Source organism: Vombatus ursinus, unplaced genomic scaffold (assembly GCF_900497805.2).
Source record: "Vombatus ursinus unplaced genomic scaffold, bare-nosed wombat genome assembly UNPS02008961.1, whole genome shotgun sequence".
Taxonomy (NCBI): domain Eukaryota; kingdom Metazoa; phylum Chordata; class Mammalia; order Diprotodontia; family Vombatidae; genus Vombatus; species Vombatus ursinus.
In genome coordinates this window covers 15,998,654-16,024,065 of record NW_020948739.1, presented here as the reverse complement: position 1 = coordinate 16,024,065, position 25,412 = coordinate 15,998,654, and the positions used below count along the sequence as shown (strand labels likewise).

Sequence of the window (25,412 nt, the reverse complement as noted above, 5' to 3'; positions counted from 1 at the left end):
TCCTTGCCAAAAAATCTCTTCCCATTCCAATCCATCCTCTACTCAGCTGCTAAAATGTTCTCCCTAAACTGCAGGTCTGACTATGTTGCTTATCCCCTTCTCATTAAACTCCAGTGGCTCCCTAACACCTCCAAAATTAAATTTAAAATGTTCTGTTTGGCTATTAAAGACCTTTAAAACTTCCTTCCCTTGGGGGCGGCTAGGTGGCACAGTGGATAGAGGCCTGGCCCTAGATTCAGGAGGACCTGAGTTCAAATGCAGCCTCAGACACATAACCCTTACTAGCTGTGTGACTCTGGTCAAGTCACTTATCCCCATTACCTAACCAAAAAAACAAACAAACAAACAAACAAACAAAAAAACTCAACACCTCTTTCCCTTTACCTTTCCAGGATTCTTACACCTTACCATCACCCTCTCCCTCACTTCCCTAATTACTGTGCAGTCCACCATTATTGGCTTCCTTGCTATTTCTTATACAAGACATTCAATCTCCCATTTTCTTGCATTTTCACTGGCTGTCCTCCATTCCCAGAATGTTCTTCTTTCTCATCTTTGTCTCTCGTCTCTCCTCAAGTTCCAGTTAAAATCCCATCTTCTCCACGAAGCCTTTCCTGATCCCGCTTAATTCTGGAGTCTTCTATCTTTTGGTTCTAATTCATCCTGTATACATCTTTTTTTGTATCTGTTTGCATGTTGTTTCTCCCATGAGTCTAAGAACTCCTTGAGAGAAGGGGCTTTTACCTTCCTCTTTTCCTAGAATCTAATATATAGTAGGTAGACAGTAAATGTTTAGTGACTGATTCCAAAGAATAATAACGAGAACCACTATGTCCTCATTGAATCCAGGATGTGTCAATACAGTATCAGTCAGGAAGAGTTAAAAGGTAACAATTCTTTACTGAGGCAGCCAAATGTCAAACTCTGATGAACAATATGGTAGCATTACAGAGTACACACCTGAAAAGTGACAGAACCTCTAACCTGAAAATCACCAACTATTTCTGGTGATTCATAAGTGAGGGGATAAAGGGTGGAAGAAGTACTGTTATACTATCATAACCAAGCATTGTTATGAATTACAAAGTCCTAGTCAAAACAAAATACCTTAGAATCTTCAGCAATGTTGTTTTGTTTTGTTTTTGTTTTTTTAAATCACTGCTGCCAACTGAACATAAAGGTTTGAGAAAAGAAAGGTAAATATAAGAAGTGAATAACTAGTTAAGAAAATGATGCCTAACAAGATAGTATGAATTTCTGAACTCAACCTTAACAGTTGGTTATTGTCTTTCAATCTCGAAAAGAACCAAAAATGACACCACTATGTGGGAATGAAGGTACAGCATGTCTGACTGTGGCTGATGAGACCCATAAGAGCCGGGAAGTCTCTACCACAGGCTGGACACAAATAGTCATGAACGTCTGAAATGGAGATGTCTCTAAATTTGTACTTTTCACGTTTCTTTTAAGCTACTGCAATTCTGCTTCATTCATAGACCACAGCACCTTCTTTGATGCGGGCACACCATGCTTGGGTGGTCCTTTGCTGCTGTTTCCTATGCCACTCAATCAATTCCAAAGTTCTTAAGAGACGTTGAGATCTTGTATTTTTGTATCACTTCTGTCCTCCATGTGAGTGCTTATCCTGTGTAAGTTCTCCATAAAGTAGTCTTTCAGGAAAACATACATTTAGCATTTGAAAAACGTGGCCAACCCACCAGAGTTGTGCTCTCTGTAGCAGAGTTTGAGTGCTTGGCAGTTTAGCTCAATAAAGGATCTCAGTGTCTTATCTTGCCAGATGATCTTCAGAATTTTCCCAAGACAATTCAAATGGAAGCAATTCAGTTTCCTGGCATGATGCTGGTTTACTGTCCAGGTTTCACAGGCATACAACAACGAGGTCAGCACAACAGCTCTGTAGACCTTTAGTTTGGTAGGCAGTCTATCACCCTCTTCTCTCCCACACTTTCCTTCAGGGCCTCCCCAACACTGAGCTAGCTCTGGCAATGTGTACGTCAACCTCATCATCTATGTGTGCATAGATGATGGAAAGTATACCACCAAGTTAAGTAAACTTATCCTCAGCGTTCAAAATTTCTCCATTTGCTGTAACCAACAGCCCCATGTATGGATGGTAATGTTGCTGGCTGGTGGAAAACCTGTGTTTTCTTGGTGTTAATTGTGGGGAAATAACTTGTACACATAAAAACACACACAAAATATGTAAAAAATTAATGGCAGGGCATTTCTGAGAGGGGGTACACCAGCAAATAGTTAAGGGAACCAGGAAAGTCTCCTTGAAGAAAGTGGTACTTGAGCTGAGTCATAAAGAAAATCAGGAATTCTGAGCATTAGAGGAAAGAAGTAATAAATTATTAGAATGAGGGACAGCCAGTGCAAAAGCAAGGAGACAGGAGATCAAGAAGCACTGTATGTACTGATCAGCAAGTGAGCCATTTTGGCAAGACCTTAAAATGCAAGTAGGGAAATGAAAGACTAAAATGGAAAGGAGGAAGCAAATGGTGAAATACTTTAATGTCAACAGTGGAGGTCATATTTGATCCTCAGGACAAGAGGGAGCCACCTGAGCTTTAGAAAAATCACTGTGGCTGAAGTGAAGAGGTAGGAACAAGAGGAACTGAAGAAAGGTCTGACAGGTGAAAGAACCAGGAGATAGCAACGTCTGAAAAACCTACCGAGGATCAGGAGGAGATGGTGAACAATATCAAATGCTGCACTTTTACTTGACTCAAGTCAACGAAAACGAAGACTAAGAAAAGGTCATCAAAACTGTTCAGATTTTCTAATCATTCATCTAATCAGTGAATTTTTAATTGCTAAATCCAATAGCCTTTTAAAAGTCTTCATCCTTCCTGACTTCTCTGCAGCTTTTGGCTCTGTTGGTCACCCTTCCTTCAGTTCCTGCAACAGTCTTTTCTCTAACTTGTCTGACATCCTCAGTCTCCTTTGCTAGAGAATTATATCCGCTCCAATAATATTTTGTGTGCGTGTGTGTGTGTGTACACACACCCTGGTATTCTTTTCCTGGTCTTTGATCTCTTTTTACATTTTTTCTTGATCTTATAATCTCCCTTAAGTTCAATTATAACTCCTAAGATTTAAATCTAGTCCTCATCTCTCTTTCTGCTATCAGTTCTAGATCATCATTGCCTAAATTTCCCTTTGTACTCTTCCCTCTAACTCCCTGTCTCCCAGAAAGCAATCCCCCTATGATAAAATTTTGGGTATTTTTTTAAAGGGGGGGGGGGGGAATCAGCAAACCAATCTAGAAATGGAAAAAATCTGACACTATATGAAATGTTTCACACTCATGGATCCTTCCCTTGTCCACCTCTGCAAAGGAATGCGGAGAAGTTTCTACTCATCGCTCTTCTTTGGGCCATATTTGATCTTTTTCAATTGTTCAATTTTCAATTGTGTTTGTGGTGCTGGTTCTTTCTATTTAGATTACTGTCGTCATTTATGCATACTGTTTTCTCAGTTCTTACTTCACTTTGCATCTGACTATGTATGTCTTTCCATGCTTCTCAGTATTCATCACATTCATGTACTACAATTTGTTGAGCCATTACTCAACTGATGGTCACAAAAGTGTTACTATAAAGGTGCTGCTACAAATAGTTTGGTATGAATATTGGACTTCCTTTTTACCAGTGATCTTCTTGAGGTTTGTGCTTACCATAAGGTAAGAATAAGAGTCACTCCCAAAAGACAGGCAAAAAAAGTTCTCAAAACCAAGGTATTAACAGCCATATGATAAAAAATAATTCAAATTACAAATGATTAAAGAAAAATGAATGCATCTCCAGATAGAATATAAGCTTCTTGCAGACAGGGACTTCTTCATTTTTGTCTATTTGCATCACTTAGCATAATTACCTGGTACACAGAAGGTGCTTAATAAATGGTTGTTGATCAACAGCTACAGGGTATGAAAGGATCACCGGTTTATGAAAAGATTTGGATTTATAAGAAATGCTGGCAAATGCTGAACTAAAATGCCAGCTTCCTTAATGGTCTTTTTATTGACTGGCCATGTATTCACTATGTGTTCAGTTAAAAAAAAAAAACTCAAATCTTTAATTTACTTCATTCAATAAGTCTATAAGTTATTAAAGAAATTAATCCTTAACATTGGACAAAAGACAGCCATAAATAGTAGCAGGTAAAATGCTAGCCTCTGAGTCAGGAAAACCTGGGTTTAAGTTTAGCCTCTGACACATGTTGGCTACATGATCCTGAATAAGTCACATAAGGTCTCAGTGCCCAAGGCAAGTAAGACCATACTTTTAAAAATATATGCTAACAACAGGTATTTCCCTCTGTATTTTCCTAGATTAATGACATCATGCATTTCAAAAACAATTCAAAAAAGGGAAGGGGGGGCAGATTTTATTAGACCCAACTTACAGAATAGAGGGGTGTGAGAGAGAGAGAGAGAGAGAGTGTGTGTGTGTGTGTGTGTGTGTATTAAAGCATTTTATTTAAGGTCACAAACATAAGCAATAGAAATGGGACAAAATTTAGGATGTCTGAATGCTCAACAGGGTGTCTTCTCAAAGACTATGGAAAGGAAGAATGTGAAGTACAGTTTAATCCAAAATAAAATCATTAAAAATCCTTTGATTTGACCAAAATATACTTTATGAATTCATAATAGTGATGGAAAACTTCCAAATTACAGAAATATTAACTTTACAAATGCTAATTTATTTTTATTGGTTTTTCTGAATTTAATGAGCTGCCATTCTATTAAAAAATTTATTTTAAAAAATTGAAAAGGACATATCTTAAAAGTATTTATTGATCATATCTGGAAAATATATGTTGAAAATCCTCACCTTAATCCATGATTAATGTATAGCTTTTTATATGGTCCTAATGCATGGCATTTTACCCACCTAATATCCTAAACATTCAAAACAAACAATCAGATGGTTACTGATCAACTATGCAAAGTCAATCTCATTAATGGGAAAATATATATCAGAGAAAGAAACAACTATTCCTTAATCAGTATCATATGAGCAAAGGTGCATTAGCATGTCACATTATTTTTTTTTCCCAAGTAGTCTAATAATCCCCAACACCGGGATCTGATCCTCCATTTGTCATGATCCTTTTTAATTAGCACTAAGCAGACCAAAAGTGAAATGATTTCAACATTTATCAATTTCTTCATTTGATTAGGAAAACATTCCAAAAGAATCTGAATTTATTCTAAACTTCTTGACTGGAAAGTGTAAATTACCAGTTAGCATAAAAGCAAATCCAACACTTAAAACCTTTTGTAAATAAATTTCATAATCTAAGGATTAAAATCCAAATTACAAATGATGAAACTTCAAAAATAAACAAGATATGCACCAGAGTAAAAGGCAAAACTTGTTTTAAAGTAACAATCCTTGACTAAAATCTTACTTTTCCAAAATGCACCTAAATTCTAAATAAAGAATGAAATTTGGGATGTGAAATACAATTATGAATAAACTACTAGCTGAAAAGTAAAAATAAAAATAGAACAAGGACAACATTTTTTTTCTATCAAATTCTAAACATCTGACTCCTTAGCACTATATTGCCCAAATTCCTCACCTACTCTGTGCCAAGGTGTAATGAAGAAAGATGAGTGCACTTACATGACAGGTAGGCTCCTTCCTTAACAGGTATTAAGTCCCTACAGTGAATGCTCAGAACCACAGTCATTTTTCTGGCACTAATGCAGCAGCTTTACAGTCTTACATTTGAGCAAGGGAAAATAAAGCAACAATACCCAACACACTGCATTAGAATGAGGTACTATAATAGAGATAAATGTCTTGAGAAAATGTTCTAAATTTGCTTTAGATACTATAAGGATAAACAAACAATACTTAGCTTTTTTCTATTTTCTCCCCCTCACTGTCTGGACTATAAGCTATGGGAGGGCCAGGGAGAGATAATAAATAATCTAATTATTCCAATAATATCTACTAATTACCTAAATTATACTCAAGACACTGTGCTGAGCACTATGATAGGAACAAAGATAAGATTCATACATACAAGAAACTCAGTCAAATAAGAGAAGAAACTATATGTGAATAAAAATATAATTGTGTGTTCTCTTCTTTTATTTTCATTTATCATTTTATATTTCATCTTTTTTCCAATGATATTCTACTGATTTCCTCCCTGTTTATTCAAGTAGACTATAAGCTCCTTGGAGGCAAGGACTGTACCATTTTAAATCTTTGTTTCAGCACCCAGCAGAGTGCCTTGCATACAGCAGGCACTAAATAAATTTCTACTGACTTGCAGAACTAAATTGCCTGAATCATTCCTGACTTTGGAGACTGTTTCAGTTCAGCAATGGAGGCAGAAGGCATATTGAAACAAGTGAAGTAGTAAGGTAATAAGAAAACAATATGATAGTTACAATTTAAGGGAAAGTATGTGTGCACATGTATGTTATGTGTATGTTTGTGTTTTAACATTAGGAAATACTTTATCACACTTTTAGGCAGTAGAGAAGCCAATGAAGAAGAAGGTTAAGGGAATGACAAATGACATTTATTTCAGTAAAAGCTAAATGAATATTTAGCAGGCTTCATTTTTCTTTCAGCTATTACTAGTATTACCAAAAGTTATGAAATTTGAAGGCATAATACAGAAATGATGAAAAGACAGCACTATTTTTTTATGATGCTTAGAATTTAAAAGTTTTATACTCAAAAGTTACCATTTAGCAAGCAGCTAAAGTAAAAGAATAAGATTAAACACAGTTTAAAGCAAGGATGACTTATCCAAAAATAATAAATGAAACTAACAATGTAAGGCATAGATGCTTGATTCTAATACTTAAAAGCATTCCAACTACTAAACAATCCCTTAAACTCTTGAGCTTTTAGATTAAAAGATTTAGATACCTAATTTCAATAAATAAATCATAGTTTTGTTCAAGCCTAGAAAGGATAACTAGTTTTGAAAATTTAGCCCTATATTACTTAAAAGTGAAATAATCACACAAGAAAATGAGTAATATGAATTTTTCTAGTGCAAGATAATTTTTAAAAGAGGCTCTCAATTTTATTAAGACACATAAAAAGGTAATCGAAATGAGGATATTTCAAAATGTAATAACTACATTTTGGTTCCACCTTTTTGGGGGAAGGAGAAATAGACAAAGTAAAGGCTCTTCTAGTTATAATCATACCTTTAGGGATTTTTTTTTCATATCTTTAGTTTTGTGATAGTTTCACAAAATATTCAAAACTTTCCCAAGGAACATATCCCAATCAGGTACCTCACAAAATAGTAGAAATCTTGGTAAAGAAAGTTGCTTTAGGGTAGGACAATATTTAGAGCAGAGACCTCTGCAAAGAGAAAAATGCAAACTGCAAAGCAGAAATTCTCCACAAAAGACTATTTAAGCAATAAACTAATGTTAATAATACATAATGCATCCAATTATAGTATATGAAAATGGAATATAAAAAGAAATTCAATCTAGGGGTTGAGAGAAATAAAATACATTGAGGTAGTATTTTTAAGCCTTTAGACGCTAGCCATCTATACATTTCAAACATAAAAACAGGCAGGCAAGAATTTAATAATTTCAAGTATTTATTTCATGTTAAGCAACAATTAGCTTTATGTAACTATCAAGCATTTTCATTTCTGAAAATATGCACTCATATAGAATGTGATTTTTATAAGACTTGACAGAACCAGTGTCTGTTTTACATGCAGCACTTGCCAAACAGAAAAAATGTTTAACATATCTGAGCAACTCCATGTGTCAGCATACAAACTGCTACAATATAAACTGAGGTAAATGCCAAAATAAACTTAGTAACTATTTCTGTTTAAACCTCTGAAATGTTTATTTTCTTAGGGAAGCCACATGTATGCATGGAAATAATTAACAGGTAGATAGCTAAACAATTCAAATACTTGACAACTTATCAAAAGTTAAATAGAAACTTTTACTTAGTAAAAAGTGAGATTAGGACAAGCTATTATGAAGTTATCTTGAACTAAAATTTGTTTCACATTAAATGTTTCTCCATCAGCTAGGAAATAGTTTAACAATCTTAGGAAGCAATTTGGAAATGTGCTAAGAAATGTCTATATTCTTTGACCCAAAGATTCCTCTGTTAGGCACATACTGGAAGGAGGTAAAACATAAAAAAATAAAATAAAAGACCAATGTGCACCCAAATGTTTATAGCAACATTTACTGTAGTGGCCAAAAAAAAATCTGGAAAATAAGTAGATGTGCCCACATACTGGGGAATGGCTAAACAAATCGCAGTATAAAAATGTAATGAGATTTTACCGTTGTCTAAAATACAATGAACATGATGACAACAGAGAAGCATGGAAAGATTTATATGAATAGATGCTAAGAAGAGCCAGAAAACAGCATGTACAATTACAACAATGTAAATGGAAAGAATGATTAACAAAGCAACAGAAATTGAATATTGAAATGCCATGATTAGTGAAAGCAGATATATGAGAAAGTACCTCCCCCTCTTCTGTAGAACTGGGAAACTATGGGTGTGGAACGCTTTGATGTAATGATGAGTAATACCAAACTATTTCATCATGTTGGTTAGTTTTGCTGGACTGTTTTGTTTTTTCCTTCATTTTTATTCTCTGTTATAAAGGATGGCATTTTGGGAGAGAAGAAAAGCTATATTAGGAAATGTTAGTGGCTTAAAAACAAAGGATATAAATAATAAATTTATTTTAAAAAAAAGATATTTAAATCTCTATTGCCAGAGGCTAAAAAAAACTTTGTTGCAGCATCGTTATTTTATTTAAGGCCCATTAAGTAAAATATTCTAAAATATTTAGTCCAAAATTTGGCAAAATTAAATGTTAGAAAAAAAACCCTATCAATTTTTCTTCTCTAAGTTTTTTTTTTAAACTTCAAGAGTCAAACTCATTTCTTAATATGCTGTGATTCACAGAGATAGTTAACTATTAAAGCTACATACCAATAGTATATAATGTGGGGGTCAGAGCCAAGATGGTCCATTAGAGAAACCCAGCTCAAGTCTCTGAACATTCCCCTCCAAACAACTTTAAAATAACATATCAAACCAAATTTTGGAGCAGCAGAGTCAACAAAAGGATGAGACATTTTTCCAGCCTAAGAAAACAGGCAACTGGCAGAAGTTTGTGATACCAGGGCTGAAGATTATCTAGAGCTAACACATGTGGCAGTAGAAACAGCAGCTGCAGCAGCAACTTCAGGAGCTCTCTGCCCAGAGACAGTATGGGGGTCAAATAACTGGTCAGAAAGAGATTACTTTTACAGGGCACTGGGTACAGCTGGCATTAACTGGTAATTCTATTGCCCACATGCAGTTCTGGGTCACAATTCCAGGATGGAAAAGAGGGCTGAGGGTTGGTCACAAAGGAGCAGGGCTCTGGTTAGAGTTGCAAGGCAAAGAAAGCGCTAGCGCTTACAGCTGCAGGGTACCACCGGCCCTTCCAGGGTTAAAACCAGAAAGGAGAGAAGTGACCATACCTCTCCTAATATTAAACCAGCTTAGAAGCACCAAAAATTTGCACACCCCCAGATCTAGCTCTGATAATAGCAGCACCAAAAAGACACTTAATAAAAATTAAACTGTTTATATTTCAACATGGGAAAATGATACATGTAACTCCTAAGAATTTTATCATTATTAGGGCAGTTAAAAGGTGTCTACATATATAAGGGGCATAGGTATGAGTTGATCGTGTTGGAATGATCTCCAAAAAAAGAACAAAGGGAAAAGAAAGAGGGATGCATTGGGAGAAGGTGGAAAAGAAAGAACAGGGAAAATTTTCTCTCACAAAAGATGCATGCAAGGAAGAGCTCTTACAATGGAGGTGGAAATGGGTAACGTGATGAGGGAAGACTATATATACACACTCAGATGGGTATAGAAATGCAATTTACCCAACAGAGAAATAGGAGGGAAAAGGGATAAAAGATATTGGGGAGAGATGATAAAAGGAAGAGCAAATTAAGGGAGGCAATGGTCAGAAGCAAGACAGACTTCCAAGGAGAGAAAGGATAAAAAGAGAGAGAGAAAGATAAGAAGAAACAAAAGAAAATGGGATGGAGGGAAATATACTGTGTATGTGAATGGGATGAGCTTACTCATAAAATGGAAGCAGACAGCAGAATGGATTAGAAACCAGAACCCAACAATATGTTGTTTACAAGAGACACACTTGAAACAGAAAGACACAACATACAGTTAAAATAAAAGGCTGGAGCAGAATCTAATATGCTTCAGCTGAACTAAAAAAAAAAGTAGGGATAGCATCAATATCATAGACAAAGCAAAAGCAAAAACAGACCTAATTAAAAGGGATAAGCAGGAAAATTACATTTTGCTAAAAGGTACCATAGACAATGAAGTAATAAAGGCCTCATTTCTCAAATATAAACTGAGTATACAATTGAGTCAAATTTATAAAAAATAAGAGCCATTCCCCAACTGATAAATAGTCAGATATAAACAGGCAGTTTTCAAAGAAGAAATCAAAGCTATCTATAGTCATATGAAAAAAATGTTTTAAATCACTAAAACAACTCTGAGGTACCACCTCACACCTATCAGAAATGACAAATGCTGGAGGGATGAGGGGAAAATAGGTACACTAATGAACAGTTGGTGAATAGTGAACTAGTCTGGCCATTCTGGAGAGCAATTTAGAACAATGCCCAAAGGAATATAAAACTGTGCATATTCTTTGACCCAACATTATCACTACTAGGTCTGTATCCCAAAGAGATAAAAGAACAAAAAGGACTTATATTCACAAAAATATTTATAGCACTTCTTTTTGTGGTGGCAAAGAACTGGAAATAGCGATGCTCATCAATTGGGGAATGCTGAATAAGTTGTGGCATACGATTATGATGAAGTACTACCGTGTTAGAAGTAATATGAATGGGGTGGTTTCAGAAAAACATGGCAAGAACTATATGAACTGACAGAAAGTGAAGTGAGAAGAACTGGGAGATCATCGTGCACAGTAAACAATGTTGGAACGATGATCAAGCATGAAAGACTTGGCCACTACGACCAATCAATGATCCAAGACAATTCTAAAGGACTCATGATGAAAAAATGCTATCCACCACATCCAGAGAGAGAACTGATAAACTCTGAGTGCAAATTGCAACACAACTTTCTCACTTTATTTTTCTTGCTTTTTTAAAAAATATAGCTGCTATGGAAATGTTTTGCATGATTTCACATGTATGATTGATATCATGTTCCTTGCCTTCTCAGTGGGTGGGGGATGCTGTGGGAAGGAGGAAATTTGGAACTCAAAATTTAAAAAGAAAAACATACTAAAAATAAATAATACATTTAAAATATGGATATATAATATATACATGTGTATATATTATATATAGTGTGTGTGTATATATGGTTACAGTATACGTAAACAATATATAACCTATATACTAGGTTACTATATACTATGCATATATGTCTACTAGAATATACTATATATACTATAGATATGGACGATGTATATGTCTACTACAGTATACTACATATATTATCTATATGTGTACTATACTGTGTGCTACCTAAATATAATGGACATAGAGATCTTTTTTATATATATTGTACATACATATTTGTGTGTATATATATATAACATAACCTTTGCAAATTTAGAAATCTAGAATAGTATCAGTGGGGTTCAGATTGTAGATCAAGTTCACAAGAAACAGGCTCTTAGTGTAATTTCAAAATTTAAATGATATCAATGCTTCTGTTAATATTTTCTATATAAGTAAAACAGTGGTAGTGCTCTCAAAGGAGAAAATTTTTGTAAAAAAGTATTACAAGATTATTTCTTTTAAAATTTAGATTCCAAGAAACATCATTTTTCCTTATATAATTTTTTAGATATATGATTTTCAATGAATTAGTGTTTTCTTAAACTTCATATTATTTCTTCCAAATAATCAACTAACTTACTGTGTTTGTTGGATCCTCCTGTAAAATTCGATCATATAGCTGTATAGCATCCTCATACCTATTTATTCAAAAAGACAAACAATTTGAGGGAAAAAAAACAGATAGATGGTGAATCTTGGACAAAGTCAAACTAGTAAAGTCTGAAAACCCTCATGATATGTATTTGTTCATTTTGGTGATAAAATCACTACAAAATTAATTCCAAAAAAGGTAAAGTAAGCTCCTCCAATATGAGCTCATAAAAAGCTGCAGAAAACCATAAGGTTAGAATCCCCAAAAATCATAAAATACATAAAGCCTTAATACTTATATTATTTTATTATATTAATATATATGAATATCTAATACCAATCAATAGATACCTAAAATCACTACATCAAAAAAGCTCTATCAAATTCATTCCAATGTCTTTTATTTTGAAGAATTCTATTACTAAGCTATTTCCTCATAGTTCCTGGTCAATATGGCTTACTTAAATTAAATAAGCATTTCTTGGTCATCTATTAAGTGCTCCAAATGCTGTGAAAGGTACAAAATACAAGATATGGTCCCTGCCTCCAAAAGGTTAATCCATTTGAGGTGATAACATAAAAATTAAATGTTTTAAAGGTAGTACAAAATTATATCAAAATGAGTGGCATACATAGTGGTGTGAGAGTTCAGAAAAAAACAAGCACTCACTCTTAAAGTTTTTTATACGTAATAATCTTGTATAACACATGCTCAATTTGGTCCGTGTCTATACAACACTGTTTCTTTAAACAAAAAGTAATAAAGTCTTACAAACTGGACTAACTGGGTAGTAAGGATATTCTAAATTACAGAATAATGTTAAGGAAATCCCCAAAATAATAAACAAACCACTTATTTTCAAGTAAATCTCAGTAAGTGGCAAATAAATGGAATTCTCTACATTTCTCTAGGAAAGGCTATTCTTTATTATCTGTCATTTCAGGTGTGGATATAGCTGAACCACTCATGTTTAAGCCAGAATGGTCATTACAACATGAAAAATCCTGGATTAAATTTAAATTTTCACCAGAAGAGTAGGTTTAAAGTAACAATATTCTATTCAAATGTGTGTGGCAACCAGGCACATTGATCTGCATTTGTCAATTAAGGGAGAATAAGGAGAAGCTCTAGTTGTGGCTGCATTGCTCCTGAGCTGTAATGATCTTTTTGGGGTTGTTTTTGTTTCTGGTTTGGGTTTTTTCTTTCTTTTCTTTCTTTCTTTTTTTTTTTGTGGGAGAGAAAGGGTGAGAGAGAATAAGAGAGACTATTTCCCAGTGGATTCTCTGTTTAACCAAGTTATAACCTCACTAGCCTATTTTTGTCCTGTTCCTTCAGAAAAGATTAATCCCAGCTGCAGCCTGCACTGGGCAACCTCATGAATGCAAACAGCTGCTTGTTATCCCCATGCCCACCCCATACGCACACACAAACTGTCTTCTACCAAAGAAACTGGAGAACAGGTAGAAGAAGGTCAAAGCTTTGTGCCATTCTTACATGGCTGGTAGGAAGTAGCCCTATAATGACTAGATAAATTTAGGAAGTCTCCACATAGCAAGATCAGGAATTCAGTTATCCCCTTAAGGAAATTTTAACAAATTATATTAATATATTTTCTGAACTGAAATGATTAAAAAGATTCTACTACCTTTCCATGGCTTCAAATCTCATGCCAGTTAGTCGTTTGACTCTGTGACTTCCAGGGAACTGTCGTCTTAGCTCCTGAAGGCAAAACTGGAAGAAAAAAAATAGTGAATTGGGAAAAACAAGGACTAAAATATGATAAATATTCTATATGTTCTAGGCCATATAAAAATGGAGTACTCAATTCTCAAAGGTCATTTTTTCATGCAGCTTTATAAGTATCATCTGTGAACCATAATCTTATACTATTCATTAATACAAGATTACATTGTTTAGAGATTACAAACAGCACGAAATTTGGTAAAGCAAAACACTGCCTTAAAGGGATTCCTCCAATGTGCTTCCTTTGATACTTCAAAAATCATACAATATTCCTTGAAATAACAAAACTTTGTTCTATGAATGTTGTAGAAACTCCTAAGTGAGAACCACAATCACTCAAAAGTCTGAAGTAGAGAAAGCATGCCTCCTTTCCAGGATACAATTCATAGCTTGATGGACCAAATCCATAAAGCTCATCCATTAATCAGTATACACATCTTGAACAGACACTGCATACAGAAAATGGGCTGTGCCCACAAATGATAAAGAAAAGAAAAGCAGAACAAGTTGGCTCTAGGAAACTGCAGAGTTCTTCTAATGAACCAAAACTTCTCCCTGAAACAAAAGCCTGTTTTTCTTATCTTTTAAAAAAGGAATGCTGACACCTATGATTTCATCAGTGTAAAGAACTCCTGAACCTACCTTTATCAATGCAGATCAGCAACTAACCTGTAACTTAGAGATGTGGGTGCACAGAGAATTTACAAACTTAGACTAAGGATACATACAGTAAAGATGGATGCAAGGACATGTCGTAAGGACAAGGATAACACATAGCACAGTCATCTAAGAGTAACATGATGAATTCTACATCTTAAATTGAGATGAAACTGGCAAGAAAAGCTGAGGAAAACCCCAAAAAAGGTATTTTGTAAGTTATGCTAGCAGAAAAGAGGATCCAGGAAGGACAAAACTGCTGTATATGGGGACAAGGCAATGATAATATTAATACAGAGAGAAGAAACAGCTACTCAGGTATTATTTTGCTTCTATTTTCTCTGCCAAAGAAAAGGATCTTTGGACTGAAAAGGATGACAATGGCAAATAGTGAGTTGATGTCCAAGATAACTAAGGAAATAAAAAAGCACATAGCTGCCTTTGACAAGTAAATGTCACACTGCCCATGTGAACTATATTCTAAGGTACTGAAAGAATGTGGAAATGCTGCTGTTGAGCCAAATGTCAGAGATCAAAGAATATGCAGCATGAGAATGGTACCACAGAACTGAAAGGCAAACATAGTCCTCATTTTTTTTTTTATTACAAGAAACTATAGGCCAGTCAAGCTTGACTTCAACATCTGGCATAATGCTATGATGTATTATTAAAAGAAATAGTGAGGGAATTGAAAAAGGAAACTGATCTCAAAGAACAAAAATGGCTTAATTAATAACAGGTCAAACAACAATAATCTCGTTTTCTTTTCTGACAGAACTACTACCCGATAAATTAGGGAAATGTTATACATGCAACTAATTTAGATTTTAGCTAGCAAAGCATTTGGTAAAGTCTGTCATGATATTTTTGTGGACAAGATGGAGCAATGTGGTCTAGATAATAGTTAATCTAAGTCAAGGATTCTTAATCTTTTTTTTTTAATGGTCATGGACCCTTCTGGCAGCTTAAGGACCCTTCTCAGAACGTCTTTAAATACATAAAACCAAGGAAACTAATTATATGAAAAGTAGTTATTTATCTATATATCAATAACTATATTGATATAGATGTTATTCAAAGAAATGTTGGAGTGCTGTCAAAAAACAGGCACAAACCTTTCTGCATCCCTTGAAATGATCAATCACCCTTTCTTCTCCTTGGTAACTCTCTTCTCTCTAGATTTTCATGATTCTTCTCTCTCGTGATTATCCTCTTACCTTTTCTTTCTCCTTTTCTAGATCTTCATCAAGGTCATGTCATCTAATTGTGAGGATTCCCCAAGGCTCTGTCCTGGGCCCTCTTCTCTTAATCATCTATATTATTTTGCTTGGTAATCTCATCAGCTCCTGTGGTTTCAATGACCATTTTCTATGCAGATGATTCTCAGATCTATTTGTCCAGCTTTAATCTTTCCCTCAACTTCTAGTCTCTCATCTCCAACTATTAAACATTTTTATGACTATTAGATGTCTCAAACTGGATATTCTATAGACATCTTAATGTCCAAAACTGAACTTATTTATCTTTCCCATAAAAAAACCTCCCCTCTTCCTAACTTGCCTATTACCATCAAGGGCACCACTACCATCCCAATCACACATCCTAAACATCATCCTCTACTTCTCACTCTCATACCTTCCTATGGCAAATCAATTGCCCAAGTCCTGTCAATTGTACATTTCTCATATACACTCACTTGTCTCTCTGACACTAAAACTATCATGATATAAGACCCTCATCGCCTCACTACTAGACTATTCTAAGAATTTTCTGGCCGGTCTTCTTCCCTCAAATGTCTTCTGACTCTATTCCATCCTCCAGTCAACTGGAAAACTAATCTTCCTTAAGTGTCAGATCTGACCATATCATTACTTCTCCTCCAATCAAACAACTCTAGTGACTCCTTATCACTTCCAGGATCAAAAACATCCTGTTTCCCTTTTAGAGACCTTCATAACCTTCCAATTCCTTCCTTTCCAGTCTTTCTTACACTTTATGCCCCTCCCCATACTCTGTGATCCAACCAGTGACAATGGCTTCCTTACTGTTCCACTGCACTGAACTCCAAACATTTTTACTGGCTGTAACTTTTGCCTAGCGTGTTCTCCCTCTTCATCTCAATTTCCTGGTTTCCCTGGCATCCTTTATGTGTCAGCTAAAGTTTCACCTTCTGCAAAAAACACTATCCAAGTCCTCCTTAATCTTAGCACTTTTCCTTGGCTAGCAATTTAATCAGAAAAAAATAATGGCAGGTACTGATGAAGAATTCTTGTAAAGAAGTATGTCAATGAAACATTTTAAAAATAGAAAGAAGGAAGCAGAAGGGAATTCAGATGAGCAGTTTAGTTCCTATCATGTTTAATATACATTTAAAAAACTGTACATGAAAATTCAGTTTTTATATGCAGTCCTCTTTTTTTTGTATATTGAAATGTTCAAATTTGCTCATGTCTGTAAAATTCTCAATTAAAAAAGAAAATTATTAAAAGAAAAAAATCCTTTCTAATAATTAGAGCAATCTAAAAATGGAATGGCTGCCTTGGGAACTAATGCATTCCCTATTTCTTGAGGTCTTTTCTTGTTCAGTTACATTTTAGGCCCTGAGGTCCCTTCCAAATTTGAAATTCTCTAAGTCTGTGCATACTCAACACCACATAAGGAGATAAGGACTAAGCATGGTAAAGTACATATTCTAAGAGTCTGACAGAAACATCAGGAAACATTTAAAAAAAAAAGCTAACCGTAAGTAACTGATCTGTTCCCACCACATCTTAGGTGACAAAGCACAACTATCTACTTTAATATTCTGAGTGAAAAAGTTTTGTCGTAGGATTTATATGAACATTCAACTTACATGGACATTAAATTAATTACTGATAAAGTACCGTGAAGTGTCCCCTCCCTGTGTATCTGACCATAAGAGTACATCATACAACAAAACTCACGTGTCAATCACATCACAGAATTTAGATCTGAAGTGAACTCTGATTTCTAATCTTGGCTCTGATTGTCAACTGGTTGGGAGACCCCTGGAAAGTCATTTAATAAGCTGTCTACTTAGGAATTATCTCATATTTAAAAAGAAAGGGTTGGATTAGGTCTTCAAAGTCTGACTCCTAGTCTAGTGTCCATTATCGTACTATGTTGCAAATTATTTAGAACTGAATCATCAGTATTAGTGAGGCTGTCCAATCTTGTGCAACCAGCAGTTAAAAAGAATATATGTTGTTTCCTATCAACATAAAAATAGGACAGAATGTAATATTCAATTAAACTTATCTACATGTGAATAATATTTGTAATTTAAAAGAAGCTCAGGTGTAGGAAGTAATACCAAGAAGGTCAAGAAGGGTCTGCTTCTGGCTAGCAGGAAAAAGGTTGTAAGAAATTTGGAATTTCTCAAATAAAGGTTTAGTATCCAAAATGGACAACCAACAAATACATGAAACCCAAAACCACTTTTTCCCAATAGGTAAGTGGTCAAATGATATGAACAAATAGTTCTCAAAAAACTGCAAACTATTAACCACATGAAAGAATATTCTAGGTCACTAATAAGAAAGAGAAATGTATACTAAAATAACCTTGAAGTTTTACCTCACACCCTGCAAACTGTAAAAGATGACAAAATATGGGAAGTCAATGTTGCAAAAGTTGCAAAAAAAAAAAAAAAAAAAGATAGTCACATTTTGGAAAATAATTTGGAATTATGCAAATAAAGTGACTAAAACATCCATACCCTTCGACCCAGACATTTCACTACAAAGTATAAGCTATGAGGAAGCCACACACACACACTCAGCCCCATACAAAGGAAAACATATACAGTGGCACCTTTTGTACTATCAAAGAATTGGAAACAATGTAGATGCCCATCAACTGGGGAATGACTAAATAAACTGTGGCATATGAATGTAATGGAATATTACTGTGCTATGAAAAATGACAAATTTGATGAATATAGAAAAACATGGGAAGAATTACATTAACTAATGCAGAGCCTAGAAAACAGTATGTACAACGATTACGATGATATAAATTGCCCTACAAACACAAGTGAAAATGAATGTTGCAAAATTAAAAATAAGCATAGCCCCAAAGAAGAGATAAGAAGATACCTCCCCCCCTTCTCCTTTATGGGGGTAGGAATCAGTCTGTCAATAAGCACTTATAATCACCTATATTTCAGGCACTGAGCTAAGTGCTGGACACAGGACGGAGGTGAAAATGTGTGAAACTGCATATAACAATTATTTCCAACTGATTGAATGTGTTGATTTTGCTAATTCTTTTTCTCTTCCTCTTCTTAAGAAAAAAAATCTTTGTTACAAGGGATAACTCCCTAAGATGGGTTAGAAGGAGGGATGCAGGGGAAAATGTGGTGATATAAAAACAAAAGATATCAAAATGTTTTTTTTTTTTAAATTAGGTAGTGAAGATATTTGTGATGATAAACCTATAGGATAAATTAAAAAATACTGATATATATATATATATATGTATCTTTATGAGAATTTTAAGTACAATGGCTGAGATATTAATTTGAAAAAAGAAACATTCATTTTCAAAGATTTGAAGATAAAGAATTTCTGGGAACAAGGTACCATGCATTTTGAGTGCAAACAGAAACGACAACAATAAGCATAATAATAATTATAATAGCCTTCACATAGCACTTCCAAGATCTGTTTTCAAAATGCTTTACTTATGTTAACTTATTTGATCGTCACAACGACCCTGTGAGGTAGCTACTATTATTATTTCCATTTCGTACATGAGGCACAGAGAGATTAAGTGACTGGCTCAGGATCATAAATCTAGTGAGGGGTCTGGGTCTGAGGCAGAATTCAAAATCAGGTCTTCTTGACCCCAAATACTGTGATCTACTCATCTGTTCTGATCTGCCAACAGCATGTGAATAAATAATCTATTTTTATGAACATAAGTAACCAGTAATAAAAAGTGGTAAATTTATTATGACTAGGATTAATGTAGAAATTCCAACATTGTCAAGATCTAAGTAATAAGCTGTTAAAAACACACTGATAATATTTTTTGATGGTGATATCACTGTTAATGTAAAACATCCCACACGGCCAAAGAGTCAACTAGTGTTATTATGTAAAATTCTGAAGTGTCTGAGATTTTGTATGATTCAGGATGAGTGACATGGCTCAATGCTTTCAAAAACTTTTTTTGAGCAAAAAAAATACTACTAAGTTTTATCACTCATCTAATCACTAAATATGAACCTGAATGATTCCCCAAAATAAAATTCATCCAAAGGTAAAAAATATGTCACCATTAAAAATGATTAAAGTAATATGATGTGGGAGCTGACCGTATTTTGAATAAATGCAGTATCATTTGAATAAGTATATAGACTGTCAAGAAAACCATTTTGAAGCTAATGGTCATATAAATGTGTAGTTTAAAACAAAATGCCTTAAGAAACATACCACATACCTTTAAATTTTATTTGAAACAATTTAAGACTGACTTTTATATTCTTGGTATCTTAGGTATTTGAGTAAAGATAATGGTTTATGAACTCAAAGCAGTCTTTTTAAAAAATTAGATTGCTTCCAAAGCACTTTTTTTGTTGAGGCAATGGGGGTTAAGTGATTTGCCCAGAGTCACATAGCTATATGTGTTATGTGTCTGAGGCTGGATTTGAACTCAGGTCTTCCTGACTCCAGGGCCAGTGCTCTATCTACTGCACCACCTAGCTGCCCCTAAAGCATTTTAAAAATCTAAGTTACACCTTCCCATGCTAAAATTTAACTGTATAGAATATATAAGGCAAATAACATATAGCTTAAATACCTACCAAAGCTAAATCGTCCCGACCGTAGTCCAGAGCAGCAATCATCACCTGTTCATATATTATCCAAACTAGATAGACAAAAAGACAAACAAGTGGATAATTTTAAAATAAAAAGGCCTAAAACATCTTAAAGCACCCCCTTTACTTCCCAACAGATGTCAACAACTCCTACCTTATTAAGAAAATCAAAATCATTTATTACTAGCTCCCTCACCTTCCCTACTCCATTGCTCAAAATCCTTCTACATTTTCATTTATTCTCTCCTCCTTTCTCCAATTCAATCCACTAAGGATTGAATTGCTAAGTGCTGGGGTTACAAAGGCAAAATGAAAAACTGTCTCTGCCCTCAAGAAGCCTACATGCTACTGGAGTATACAATATGTAAACAGATTAGCATAGGTAAGTGTAAATTATTGCATTCAAATATTTGAGGAAGGAGAGAACACCAATAACTGGGGGAGGGGGGGTGTCAGGAAAGGTCCCTGAGAAAGCAGTGACTCTTCTATTTGTGCCCTCTGTCTCCTACCATCCTCTTACAGGAGCTTGGTCAATTAATCTTTTTCTTTCTCTAATCTTCAATCTCTCCCCACCTACTGGCTCCTCACTTCAATTCCAATAAACTAAACATATTTCAATGCTCATTATAATAGCCTCTTAATTGTTCTCCCCGTCCAAAATAAACTCATTACATCTACCAAAATACGCCCCCTAATGAACTAGTCTAACTATGTCACTGCCTTATTCAAAATCTTCAGTGTCTCCTCCTCTATCCCCCTCCCCAATCATTCTGGGATAAAACACAGTCCTCAACTTGATATTAAAAGCCCTCCATAATCCAGCTCCTACCTACCTTTCATTTCATGAGATCTACATTCTAGTCAAACTGACTACTCACTGCTCCCCAAATTTTAAATTTCATTATTCTGACTCTATATAAATCTGCACAAACTATCCACCATGCTGGCAATGCCCTCCCTTTCTCAGCCAGAGGTCTTCAGAATCATATGACTTACTTCGAAGTTCAGCTCATGAGCTATTTCTCCACACAGACTTCCCTAATCCCTCTGGTTCTTCTTTCCTCACTTCTTATGACCTTATGACCTTGTGTTTATTTATCTGCTGTACATGTTGGATTCCCTTTATAAACTCTTTAAGGGCAGAAACTTATTTATCTTTGTATTCCCAGATTTTTTTGCATATTGTTAGGTTCTTAATATTTGCTAAATTTAGAATTGCTGAGATTGTCCTGATTGTAGTTCTACCTTCTGAATTAACAAGAATTAAGTCTATATCCTCTGCCACACAATAGCCATTTAAGAGTAATATTCTTCTCCCTCTAAAGTCTCTTCAAGCCAAATGTTACCACATCTTTTAACTATCATCACATCACAATGTGTTTCTTTCATGTCTCCTGTCATGGTTGCCCTCATGTAAGTGATAGCTGGTTTGGCAATGCTTTTAAATTATAATACCCAGAATAGAAAAAAAAATAGTTCAAATTTGTGTGATTTGACCAACACTTTTATTCATCAGACAAGTACTTATGGAGCACCTCCCCTGTAGAACTGCTGCCATGGAGGATATGGCTCAGGGCATTCCTCTCTGTTCCCCATGCCTGGATTACTGTCCCTCCTCAAATTACATACTGATTCTTCCCCACCTTCCTTTCAGTCTCACTTAAAATCCCACCTTCTACAGGAAACCTTTCCCAATCCCTCTTAATTCTAGTTCCTTCCCACTGTAAATTATTGCCTATTTATCCTATATATAGCCTGCTTTGTAGATATTTGTGTGCATGTTGTATCCCTATTAGACTGTAAGCTCCTGGAGGGCAGGGATTCTCTTTTGCCTCTTTTTGCATTCTCAGTGTTTGGAATAGTTCCTGGCACATAGTAGGCACTGAATAAATGTTTATATAGAATGGATACAAAAGTAAATAAGACAGTCCCAGTCCTCAAGGAGGCCTACGAGTGTAAATTTCAAATAAAAGGAAATATGAAACTTAATGGACAGAAATGAACAAGTGCAAGGTATTCAAAGGGAGATATCACATCTGTTCTGAGGGAGAAGGAAAGAAAGGGCAATGCCAGGGTAGACTTCATAAAAGAAACGACTTTGGGACAAGGACTTGAAGGGTAGGTAATATTTCAATGGTGGAAGAAGTACACAAAACAGGCTCAGAAACTAGCTAGAATACCAAACTGGTGAAAACCAAAGGACTTATATTTTATTCAATAGGCTATGAGGTGCCATTGAAGGGATTTTGAACATAAGTACTATGTTCAAAGCTATTCATTAAAAAGATTAAGCTTGTGTGTAAGACAGAATCTAACAAGGAGTTTGGTTAGGAAAAGGGGAGACTAGAAATAGAAACTACTTCAGAGAGTATTATAGTAGCACAGGTGAGAGACAATAAAAGCCTGAACTACAATAGTTACTGTGGAAGCAAAAGAGGACAAATTCAAAAGCTATTACAGGGATAAAATCCCTGGAACTCAGTAAATGACTAAATATAAGGGATAAAAGGAAGGTGAAGTCTAAGACAAGGGTGGGAAACCTGTGGCCTCGAGGTGATGTTGGCCCTCTAGGTCCTTAAGTTCAGTCCTTTAAATCCAAATTTCACAAAGGCCGCACCCAAGGACCTAGAAGGCCACATGTGGGGGGCCTCCCCACCCCTGCTCTAAGATCATGCAACTTTTGTGATGTGTGTAAATGATAACACTATTAAAAAACAGCAGGCAACATGAGTTGGTTTGGCAGCCCAATTTCAGATATATGGAATTTGAGGTATAGGGAGAAAATTCAGGTAGATAATGTAAGACAGACAAATGGCCCTTTGTGTCTGGAAATAGAAAACAGAAATAGAAATAGACTGTAATATCATGATATCTGAGGCTACAGAACTGATGGAGATCACCACTGAAGAGACTATTAAGAGAAAAAGGGAGAAGATTCCAGAATTTTATGGGACACATAATCAAAAGGTCCAAAGAAAAAGCAGGCAACCAAAAAAAAAAAAAGGGAGGAGTGATTAGCAAAGTAGGGGTACCAAAAGAGTTCAGTATCGTAGAAGCAAAGGGAAAAGAGTTTCATCAAGGATAATTGAGTCAATTCCTTCACTTAAATGGTGAAGAAAGGGTGAAGATAATGAGGCCTTTTTTCTACCATTATTTCTAGAGTTCACAGTTGTGGAGAGGAAACAATTATTTTTCTTCAGCAAATGGAAGGAATTTTTTTTCTTCAACAAGTGGAAAAAGACAAGTAGATGGGCTTGACTATATTAAAAAAAAACTGCCCAACAAAAACACAAAAGAAAAGTAACATTAAAAAATATTTACAGCAAATATGGCAGATAAAAAGCTCTCTACATCCAGTCACATTGGTGCTTCCCAGTACACAATGGTTAAATGGTATAAGGATGTAAACAGCTGTCAAAAGAGGAAACACAAGCTATTAATCATCACTTAGAAAAAATGTTCAACCTCACAAATAATCCAAGAGAATCAAGTTAAAATAATTTGAATATTAACTCCCTCATAATGTTGGCAAAAATACTGAAAAGCAAAGACACAACATTGACAGAGTTGTGGGGAGAAAACATACATTTCTTCATTGCTGACATAAGTACAAATTAGGTAAATCTCTTTGGGGGGACAAATGTAGCAGTATATAATAAAAGTTATGGAAAAAAATCCTACTCTTTGACTTCATTCCTGGAAATATACCTTGATAGCATTACAAAAAACTGAAAAGCAATCTTTTCAAAGATTTTCATAGCAGTATTATATAACTAAAAAAAACAACTGAAAGAATTCTTAAAGTCCTCCAAAGAAGAACCATGAAATAAATTGTGGCATATTAACATAATGAAATGCCAAAATGTTGTTAGGATATAAATATAAGTAACACAAAGAAATTTAGAAAGAACTTTATGAAATGATGAAAAGGGGAGGAAATTAAGAATCAAAAGAATGGTTTGCGTACTATAGTGATATCAATCAATCACAAGTGTTATCAAGTCCATACTATGTTCCAGGCACTATGGTAGGTGCTAAGAATACAAAGACAAAATAAATTCATCCCTGCCATCAAGAAGTTTACAATCTAGCCAAAAAAAGACAAAATGCATAGACAGATAGATAGATAGATAGATAGATAGATAGATCGACAGACAGACAGATAGATAGATATAGATCCACACACAATAGATTAAAGGAACAAGGTACAAGCAACTTGGTCCAATCTTTTTGTGACAGGATAACTTATCTAGTAGGCTACTTAGGCAGCTAGATGGTACAACGGATAGAATACTGGGTCTGGAGTCAGGAAGATCTGAGTTCAAATCAGGCCTCAGACATTTACTATCTGTGTAATCCTGGGTAAGTCATGGAACCTCTGTCTCAGTTTCTGCAACTGTAACATGGAGATAATAACAGCATCTATTTCACAGGATTGTTGTCAGGATCATATGAAATAATATACATAAAAATGTTGTGCAAATCTTAAAGAACTATGTAAATGCCAGTTGTAGTTGTCGTTAATAAAATCAACATCATAAGTAAAGGTGGAAGAGGTGTGGTTCAACAGCAGTTATTAAAAAATAAGACCAAAAGGTTAGGATCAATACGAGTTAGTGATATTATAATAGGAGCCAAAAAAGATAATGTAATTCTTGGACTACATTAAGAGTTACACAGCTTGAGGATGTGATAGTCCCACTATCCTCTGCTCTCATAAACCTTCAAATTCAATACTGTGTCAGTTCTGGGCACCATGGTTTAAGAAAGACAATGACAAGCTAGAGACTGTCCAGAGGAAGGCAATCAGAAGAACAAAAATTGACTTGACATATGAGGATCCACTGAACAAATTGGACATTTTTAACCTGGAGAAAACAAGACTCAGGAGGGACATAATGGCTTTCTTCAAGTATCTGAAGGGCTGTCATGTGATTAGAGCTGAAGGATCATCTGATGCCATGTAACCCACAACCTGTTTCTTATACTCATATGATGCCGAATGAAACCAAATGAAGTCACACAATCATACTGACCGAATACCTTATAAATTAATGTCATCCAAATTCAATAGGGCTTCCACTTCAAAAAAATGATCCTTTTAATCATCCCTAAGTGATTCTCTATTTCACCCCCCACAA

The 25,412-nt window shown here is 35.0% G+C and overlaps 1 protein-coding gene across 1 annotated transcript in view; it reads right to left on the bottom strand.

Annotated features, from left to right (window-relative positions):
• EMC2 (ER membrane protein complex subunit 2) overlaps positions 1–25,412 on the bottom strand; it is a 69,773-nt gene that overhangs the window by 28,531 nt on the left and 15,830 nt on the right. Inside the window, exons 3-5 of the mRNA XM_027849966.1 lie at positions 20,257–20,321; positions 13,672–13,757; positions 12,015–12,072 (exon numbers count right to left, since the gene is read on the bottom strand). Of these exons, the coding sequence (XP_027705767.1) occupies positions 12,015–12,072; positions 13,672–13,757; positions 20,257–20,321 (209 nt within the window). The remainder of the gene's footprint in view (positions 1–12,014; positions 12,073–13,671; positions 13,758–20,256; positions 20,322–25,412) is intronic.